We start from the raw sequence: 10,183 nt of genomic DNA on the forward strand, positions 1-10,183 counted from the left end.
TTTAAAATTATATACTATTTATAGGTAAAAAAGATTACCTATAATCTAACCTATATAGATTAGAAGGTAGATAACTAAGGTTATAGGTTTCCCTAAACCCATATAGGTTAGGTTAAACCCCTTATGGATCAACCCATATCCACCCCACAGCCAGTCTACCCCTGCTACATTGCGGCTGAGTCTTATGCGGCAACGCGGGCACTAGTCCGCAGTCTAAGCTACAGCAGACTAAATGTACAAAACCAGCTAAAATGTTTTTTTACTATGATTACCTCCCACTACACTAATGCTGCTGCTACCACACATACCACCTGCTATCCAGTATACTTATAGAAAATGAATATTTTTATATCAAATATATAGTAATTATAGTTATTTTAATTTATATCTAAAATATTAATTTAATATCAAGGGGGTTGAATAGGTAGTAGTTTAGAATTATTCCTAAATTATAGTAGTTATTAAAAGGTTAATATAGATTTATATATATATTACTATTACTTTTATACTAATCACTAATAGAGATAATTATTCCCTTATATCTCTGCACCATAAGATATTGAATATCATCTAGTATTGAATCGATATTGAATGTCATCTAGTAGGGATATTAAATCAATATTAAATGCCATCTAGTATCAATATCGAATGTCATCTAGTATCGATATCGAATCAATATCGAATGCCATCTAGTAGGGATATCGAATTTTCAGTACTATGACGACGCAACCAAGTGTCTTGATATGGATTTATACCTGTCGACACTCCGCGCGGCTGAACCAGGCTCGGTCGTCCTCCTACACGCCTGCGCTCATAATCCTACAGGGCTTGACCCCAGTCCGGAGCAATGGAAAGATATTGGGACCATAATGAAAGACCGAAACTTGTTCCCCTTGTTTGACTCTGCGTATTTAGGGTTCAACTCGGGTGATTTCGACAAGGATGCGTTTCCAATTCGGGTTTTTGTCAATGAATTATGCTTGGAGGTGGCGGTCTGTCTTTCATTTGCGAAGAACATGGGTCTTTATGGTTGTTCTCCCCCCACGAACTATTTCTTAGACACTGACTGTTTTAGGCGAACGAGTTGGTTACTTCCTCTTGGCTACAACAACACAGGAGATAGCCGTTAACTGCCAATCCGTGTTGGAATATATTCAGCGCTCGGAGATCTCCAACCCCCCTGCATTCGGGGCGCGAATTGTGGAGACTATATTGGTTGATGATACGCTGCGACAAGTATGGTTCGAGGATTTGAAAAGAATGAGCTCTTGGATACAATCGATGAGGAAGTTGCTCTATCACCATTTGATTGCATGTTGTACGCTCCTATACTCCGTATATCAACATTTGAAGTTTCGGTGTACTAACTACGTCAGATGACTGATACAGCAACACCAGCCACCTGGGATCATCTCCTTCGACAATCAGGTATGTTTGGTTTCCTTGGACTACCCCCGAGCATTGTAAAGACCCTAAAAGGTACGTTTCTGTCAGCCATGGCGTGGAATGAGGTTTTGCTCACACAGTTGGGTTAGATGAGTATCATATCTACATGGCTGAGAACTCGAGAATATCAATTGCGGGTCTGAATTCAGGGAATGTTGAATAGGTGGCGCGATCAATTACAGAAGTCCTGGCACGAGGACATAATGTATTTGTGAATCGATCTGCTAAGAGCTTGGTTTAATACAGCTGGTGTGTGACCAAGGCAGATATTTGTAAACCTGGCTATGCTGCCCACAGAAGTCATCGCGAGTGCCAACATAGCTTAGACAGTCTTGCATATCATCATAATACTCTGGACATATCTCATGCCTTCCCATCACGAGTGTCAACAATTTATATTTTTTATATGATGCTTTTCTCCCTCATGTTTTCACTCTAGTCAACGCCTCAGTATTTTAGATCAACGATTTCAGGCTATGTTTTTTTACTCTCATAGTCCGCTAGAAATGGAAATGTGTGGCTAGGGGGTTCTTTCCTCATCTTTTCGTGGTATGAGGAAAATACATTATGTTACCACATTGAATCCCGCACTAGTAAGTAGTAACAGTGTTGTGCCCGGAGTCCATGACTCCCATACTAATTAGGACTGACCATAAGATCTACTATATGCAGAGTTTCTGTCTGCTCCTAAAGTCTACATCCTATCTTAGTAGAGTCTATACCTACTCTAGGGTCTATATCGACTTTAAATAGGAGCTCTAAGTCACCGTGGCTAATTCAGCACATTCATAGACTTGGAATAACCTGTCGATATTGGAGAGCATTCAGGGTAAAGGCAAAGCAGACCTGAAAACCCAGGGGTTGACAGATAATTAACTCACCAATCTTCTCAAGATGACGGCGCCACTGACGGGGACCATGCTGTAAGCTTGCATACAAACTAAGAAGAGCGAGATGCGATGAGACTGACAACGGCCGGGTCAAGACATGCGTCCGAATTAGACGAGAATCAATGGGAATCTGTCCTCCGAAACTGCGGTCTAATGCATGGTTGGACGGTTGACCTGGAGAGGAACATTGTCAAACCCGCTCCTCGAACTGGTAGGTGTTTTCTGTACCCCTATCCTGGTACTTTCGGTACGACTGGAGAGCTGACCTCGGATGTTTGTAACATTTCAACCCCGCGCTGGACTCAACATGGATAGCCCTTTCTCAGTACCTCCCCTCGCTACAGGGACTCAACTACTCCGGCAGCCTCGAAGACACCAGCGGAGAGGCCAGGAAATGCCCCAGCGGCTGCTCAAGCCAAGGAGAGTAGCACAGCAAAAACGACAGACCTGACGACAAAGGCAACCGAGGGACAGCCATCTGCAGCCCCGAAGTATGAGGACCAAGAGGCGAAAAAAGACCAGACGCAGGAAACAAGCCCTACCACTCCCGCGGGTCCCATTGAACCCTCCACAAAGGTGGCCCCGGCAAAGGAAATCGTCAGCCAACTTCCCAAAAAGGCTAACGCACTGCCTTCCTTTGTGGTGAATGATGAGTCCAAGATCGCCGTCTCTCTTGTAAGCCATGAGCTCCAGGAATCGATGGCACGAAATAGCTTCTCATCTACCTCTTTCGAGAGCGAGGCGTAAGTCCTCCAAAATAAATTCCGTTATCCGGTTCCACCACGTCTCTTGCTAATACCTCTCAATAAAAACAGATCCGGCGGCTTCAAGGGTTTCAGCGTCGGCGTCACCGGCGGTAACAAGTCAAGTACTACGGAGGGGGGGGGGCCAAGGCGGAAACAATATTCGAAAAGAAGTTAATCGCGGAGTATAAGTTCCCTCAGGCGACTATATTCCTGCGTCCCGAAGACCTAGAACCGACAGAGGCCCTGCGCAGTGCGGTGGACAAGGTGCGCAGGTCTAAGAACATCAATGACCTCCGTGCGCTACAGGCGGAGTTCGCCCATATCTTTTGCCATGAAGTCACTGTCGGAGGCAGTCTGCAGACCACCAGAGTCACCGACAGCAAAAACACTGCGAGTGAGTCCCGCCAGAAGGAGGAGTTTAAAGCACAGGTCGGTCTTGCAGTGTCCACTCCCTCAGGCATCAGTGGTTCGGCAAAGGCCTCAAGCAGACAGGTTCGAACAATGAAGACGCCAGGAATGAAATCGATGTCAGTGATATGTCTGCATTCGAGGCCAAGGGAGGGCAGACTATTATCGCCGCCAATCCAGTGATGTGGTGTGCATCTTTGCTTCCGTTCAATAACTGGAGGGTCATCGAAAGATCAGAGCCATCCTTGCTCGCGACGGCCATTAGTCACTGCAATGACGCCAAGATGGCTAATGTCAAGCAATGGTTCCTCGCTGCTGTGCCTCAGCTGCCCCAGTATTTGACGATCCCTCCATCCCGTTGCCTCGATGTGCGGTTGAAGCTCCAGTCCGACATCCCAGGATTCACTCGGGAAGTTGGCGACAACAACACCCCGAAAGAAAAGCAGCATCATATCTGCAATTACCTAGGTCATCAGTTCGGCAAGGGCGTCCATCCAATCCGCATGGGTCTTAAACGTAGAGAAATAAAAGTCACTGAGACCAAATTCGGCGGCGGTGCATCCTTTGGAATGCTCGTCACAGATCTTACTAGGGAGTTCACACAGGTTCGTTAATGATCGTTCCATGGCTTCTTGTCACGTAAGCTAATCAAGTCCAGCTTGACGTGCAAAAGCAATTCGCCTTGTTCTCCCCCGTAAGGTAAATCGTCTCTTGCAAAGTCGTCCGAGAAACAAAGCACTTACTTGTGGATCTAGGTTCCAAGCTCCTGTTCTGCTTCAGTACGAAGACAAGCTCAAGCGTGAGTTCTCCCACCCATAAACCGTTTGATTGACCCTTACAAGACGGAAGAAATCGAATTCCTATCAGCTACCGACTACCAGGAAGCCGTGTGGCAGATGATTGTCCCCGACGGTCAACATGTTGATTATCGCCTCCTCATACTGTACTGTTTCAGAAAGCTAATTGCTCTAATGTGCAGCTCAAGCACGGCAGTTTAGTCGCACTACGAAGCTGCCACGATAAGATGAACCTCTACCTCACTATTTTCCGCAACGAACAGGGCGTCGTCCTGCCCGCCATTACCGACTCAGGAGAGTTACCCATGTGGCGAGTACAAAAGGTTGGAGGGTCTACCGCCCAGTATATCAAAGAGGGTGAACCTATTCGACTATGCTGGCGGTTTTCTGATCAGACATGCGGCTTCCATAATGGGGCAGCGATGGTGATAAGCCCTTCATTGTTGACAAAGCCTGTGTTGACTAGGTTGAACGTGATTGTGGATAAAGGGGACAATCTGAAGGATAGCATCACCTATAACCTCTTTAATGTCACCTTCCGAATTGATTTGATCAGTGAGTCTGCTAACATACAATCGGAATTTTGACACCGCTAAAAATTCATGTTGATAAGCAGGAAACCACGCCTCCAGTGAGATCATGGACTACATGACACGAAGCCTTGATCAACGAACCAGCACCCCCTGGTCACGGCGGAGACCGGCTCCAGGTCCACCACTTGGAGCGTGGGCGATGCACAGCAGGCAGCGGACACCTATGCAGAAATAGGAAAGCAGGTGGTTGGACTCCTTGTGTTTGGGCCCGCGTACAATCAACTAAGGTAGGCAACGAATCCCGCTCCCCCCTGACCTGACAACGGCGGTTGACAGCTGATATTCGCCTGCAGGAAGGAGTATCAGCCATTATCTCGGATATTGAGCTGCTGGTAAGGTGTAGATTTCTGGATTATGTCTAGTAAGGAATCCAAACTATTTGCGTGTTTCAATGATATATCGATAAACCATATGGACTCCCGTTCCACAACCCACACCACCTTTTTCCGCAACCTGGTTAGGGTTTAAGCCGGCGGGTGCTCAAGAGTCGTTGAACAATCAGCTTTTTTTTCCCTTCATAACTGCAACCTCCAGCGGAGTCGGGATATGATCGCAATTGGAAATGTCAATTTGGATTTTATCATGCTGCAACAATCTTTCAACCATATGTGTATGCCCATATAAGGCCGCACAGCAGAGAGCGGAATGCCCTCCTCTATTTTCAAAATTAATAGAGGAGGATCCACAGCAAGCAGAACATCGACCACTGCTGTTGATACATATGCTTTAGAATAGAGAAGCGGCGTGTTGCCCTGATAGATTGCAGCCACATTGTACTGGTAACGGCAAAGCATTGCCTCCGCGTCCACGTCGCCTCATTAACCGTATAGAGCCATTATCTAGACACATGGCATACGCAGATGAGTGAACCTATATAGTTATACATTGTATCCTAGCGCCCGGGTTCGTGGTAGTTTTAAGTGAGTCTGTAGAAGCCTGACCTCCAGTCTCCTAATGGTTATACACTGAGTATTGGCGACAGTTAAAAGGAAGTGGAAGATTGAGGATTAAATGGTCAATTAGGACATGCTCTGATGAGGTATGGTATTACTTTAACTAGGTGGMAGAAATACATGGAGGTTGACCTAAGGTTTATATATCAGTCCTTCAGCTCCTGCTTAACTTTATTAGACCACCTACACCACAAATGCCACGGCAGTAGCGCCATGCTAAGGCACTAGAAGTTAAATAGCTGCTGAATGGGCAAGAAGCAGGTAACCTAGTAAAATGCACACCCACTCTGGCTGTGCTGGAGTGGGTGCCCGGTGCGCCGCACCATAACTGTAGATTTCACCGCAACCGTAGATTTTATTAAAGAACTGCTCGCCAGGCTCAGGCTGATGAACGTACGACCAAACCACCGATGAACATAAGCGACGATACCCCTCCTCCCCGTTCGGCGGAAGTACCAATGCTGGGCGAGACCCATCGCAGGCTGGAACAGGATCAGGGATGAAAAACAACCACCATGCCAATAACGGGATGGATTATCCAGGAATTAAATGTAAAAGGATACAGCAACACAATAACTAGGGTCTAATAAAAGAACGGCTTGAAGAGCAGCACAAAGGCCACCACTGCCTACGGCTCCCTTTCCAAGTAGATACTGCATTCCAACAATTGCTCCATCTTGTCCATTCCAGATCCCAAAAATTGGAACTTCCATTTGGAAAGACACTCATCAATCAAAGCAAGACAGGCCTAGGCTGGTGAGAGAGATTACCAACGATTACCTGGAAACACTCAATGCTAAGGCTGATCAAACACCAGTAACCACGAAATCCACCCATTTTTGCTGGAGCCTTCAAACATCAATACTGTTACATTCAACCATCCACCCGAATTTAGCTATCTATTAGGATTATGTACAAGTGTCCAACATTCCCCGTTCGCTTTGATCTAGACAAATCCATTGATCTCATGGTTATATTTTATCGACTGGAGAGGAGCTATGCCCCGTCACTTCCATGCCGCAAACGGACAGTTGTCTGATTTTTTCGCAATAATTACGTGCAACATCCGGTTTATCCGAAAAGTATGAGGGGTTGCCGACTCTGCTGCCAGTTTCACAGCAGATATATAAGTTCTCGCTGCTAGGGCCTAAGTCGCTCCTAAGGTAGTATTTTATATCAGGCTTTGAATGCACTACTTTAGCCAATAATAGTAAACAATATGGAATCAAATTCAAGTACATTCGGAAACTCCTCGAGGCTCAGTACAGAACAGAGTACGCCTGCATTGATTCAGGCTCAGCAGGATTATATAATTGTTGCTGGTGAAGTGTATGTTCACTTGTTTATGCTGCCGGAAGATGACCCGCAGGAGGGAAGCATTTGCGCAATAATCGAGAGAGAAGGCGGCGCATCCCTACTGACACAGCTGCTTGACTCTGCTCAATTCAACCCTGCTGTTTTGGGCCCGCATTCTCTAGATGGAAAGATCAAGAATGTTCGCTCGATTAGCAGAATGAGTCGTGTCAATAGACGCTCGAAAGATGGTCAGCACTACGTCGTGAAGAAGGTTGAACACCTCAGAGGGCAGTCCATCTGGGGTTCGCCGAGGGAGGTAACTAAGTCAGACAATAATGCCCCGAAAATCTTAATATTTCATGAACCCACCAAGGATGAAAGGACACAGCCTGGTGAAGAACTCTTCGAAAACACTCGACCACAGGTTATGATTTATAAAATGGCTCGTCCTGTGACGAAAGGAAGCCTATGGGCTAAAGTCCGCTCCGGACCCTACAGCCAAAGTGGGGAACGAGACCCTGATCGTCTTATTGTTATAGTCAATGCAGAAGACCTCCGCCGAGAGGGAATAGAGCTGAGCTGCCACCTCTCCTGGGAAAAGACATGCGAGGATTTCGTTCGGGAGCTCGCATGCAATGGAGAGTTTGTCTCTCTTCTCAATTGTGCCCACCTCATCATCTGCTTTGATTGTGATGGAGTGATCCATCACCAACGCGGCAAGAACAAAGACACACTTTACTTCAACGGATCCTACGCAGAGGGAGATTTTATCAAAGCTTGCACAGGAGAAGCTGGAGATATGACTGGATTGATGTCAACTTTTACTGCTGGATTTGCCTCGGGACTTGCTAAATCTGACCTCTCAGCTGTCTCTGGGATCGACAGTGGTATAGAGGCTGGCATCTTACAGGGACTAAAGTGTTCCCGCCGGTTGTGCCGAACGGGGTTCCTCAGCAAAGGCCGTGAGCTGTCAGACGATCCACCATGGAAATACATTATGACTGGTGGGGATCCAAACGACGACGACAACGACCTAGACTTCAATTGGATTACAATTCCGACGGAGAAGGTTATTGAAGGTCTCAACTGGACTGCGCTTGAGGACATGGCGGGGGATCCGGCCGAAGTGGCCCATTGTATCGTCAAGGATGGACCCGGAATTCTGAGCCGTGTCCCGATTGCGCGTTTTGGGACGATGGTGACCGCCGACAGAAGCGAGATAGAGAGCTACCGTGCGATCAGCAACCTGATTGAAGAGTACTCACAAGCGAAAGTGCATCGAGCCACCCCACTCTGCATTGGCGTATTTGGACCTCCTGGTTCTGGCAAGTCATATGCTTTGAAACAAGTGACAACAGCAGTGCTGCAAGAACAAGCACCTCCAACGCTGGAGTTTAATCTGTCGCAATTCAAAGAATATTCCGAATTGATAGTCGCATTCCAGTTGGTCCGGGACACTGCCCTTTCCGGGAAGGTACCCCTCGTAATGTTTGATGAGTTTGATGCCAATTTTGGTGGAGAGTTAGGCTGGCTGAAATACTTCTTGACACCCATGAATGATGGCAGGTTCTTGGACCATGGCAGAACTCACCCTCTTGGCAGAGCAATTTTTGTCTTCATTGGAGGCACTTCCTCAACTTTTAGAGCATTCAAGGACAGAGCGCACTCCAATGAGGGTCTTACCGCTAAGTGCCCTGACTTTGTTAGCCGACTGAGTGGCTATGTCGATATCCGTGGCCCAGATCCCGACCCCGACCAGAAACATGACTCGAAGTATCCAATACGCCGAGCTCTATTACTGCACGACTTGCTGAGGAAGCATGATTTGAAAGGAATTGATGATGCAGTATTGACTGGATTATTAAGAGTTTCTCGGTTTCATCATGGCGCTCGTTCAATGAAAGCCATACTGGACATGAGTAGATTGTCGGGAAAGGAGAAGTTTGAACGTGCATCACTTCCATCAGATGATCAGCTCAGCTTGCATGTCGATCCTCAAAATTTCTTGCAATGGGTAAGAGGTCCACGCTTGCAATGGGATCTGCCTATGTACTCTTCACCATTTGAGGATAAGGCAGGACCGAACTTCGCTCCGCTCCGTGATGTTTTCGCCATCAGACTCCACAGAGTATATTGTGACGCCATTAAAAAAGTAGCAAAGACAGCACCAAATCTGGTGGAGGGGGGTTTGGAGGCAACGACCCAGGCATGGCATGATCTCCCCCCTGCACACAAGGAGACGAGTCGCTTACAGGCAGATGACATAGCATATAAGCTACGGCTGATCAAATGCTACTTTTCAAGAACAGTTCCTGGGAAGGAGAGAAGATTTGAATTCAGGAGGAACAGAAAGACATATAACCAGGAGGCGAATCAGGAGAATGAAGATGATGAAGTCGAGAAACTAGCTATCCGTGAGCATCAACGCTTCATTACTGAGAGACTGCGAAACGGGTGGAGATATGGTAAGGACAGGGATCTACCGGCAAAAGTCTCACCGAATCTGGTCCCGTGGTCAGATTTACCCCAGGAGTTTAAGGAGCTATATTGTGACCTTGTTGAGAGCATTCCTGAGATTTTGAAATCTCATGACTACGAAATATACCGGTTGGAGGAAGGACCACAAATATTTCCTCACTCACCGCCATCTTTGAGCATTGTCTAGCTTTTCACCCTTTATGACTTTATGTAATTTTAAGAAAGGTAGTTTTCTAGGCAGCTACTATCCACAATACCAAAAAGGTTACAATGGTGATTCCCTATGGAATCACCAGGCCTAGAACATGCTTATAAGCCTCCCTGAGGTAGTGACCCTACCTAGGCCAGAGCCCCCATGACAGTAATGTATGATCACGAAATGCTACTACTACATTATAGGTCAAAAGTCTGTGCACGCTCGACTTTTTCGAAAAAATCAACCATCTTCAATCCCATATTTCTCAACCACCATATGATTACAGGATAAAATAATAAACCATAGGATAGTAGATATCAATATTTAGTGTACTAGCCCCTTACCTGGTATACTGCATGCAATCTACACAGCATTAAGCA

The 10,183-nt window shown here is 46.5% G+C and overlaps 2 protein-coding genes across 2 annotated transcripts; both read left to right on the forward strand.

Annotated features, from left to right (window-relative positions):
* Positions 1–2,364: 2,364 nt before the first annotated feature.
* Positions 2,365–5,055, forward strand: Aspvir_005997 (uncharacterized protein; the record flags this gene model as incomplete). Its single annotated transcript, XM_043269207.1, has 8 exons — positions 2,365–2,369; positions 2,432–2,547; positions 2,701–3,079; positions 3,152–3,252; positions 3,306–3,511; positions 3,547–4,095; positions 4,470–4,842; positions 4,904–5,055. The coding sequence occupies 8 exons, from the start codon at positions 2,365–2,367 to the stop codon at positions 5,053–5,055; spliced, it is 1,881 nt and encodes a 626-aa protein (XP_043125142.1).
* Positions 5,056–7,052: 1,997 nt separating this feature from the next.
* Positions 7,053–9,794, forward strand: Aspvir_005998 (uncharacterized protein; the record flags this gene model as incomplete). The annotated part of the gene is made up of 1 exon (XM_043269208.1): positions 7,053–9,794. The coding sequence occupies one exon, from the start codon at positions 7,053–7,055 to the stop codon at positions 9,792–9,794; it is 2,742 nt and encodes a 913-aa protein (XP_043125143.1).
* Positions 9,795–10,183: the final 389 nt, after the last annotated feature.

This window comes from Aspergillus viridinutans (assembly GCF_018404265.1).
Source record: "Aspergillus viridinutans IFM 47045 DNA, scaffold_3, whole genome shotgun sequence".
In the NCBI taxonomy this organism is placed as follows: Eukaryota; Fungi; Ascomycota; class Eurotiomycetes; order Eurotiales; family Aspergillaceae; genus Aspergillus; species Aspergillus viridinutans.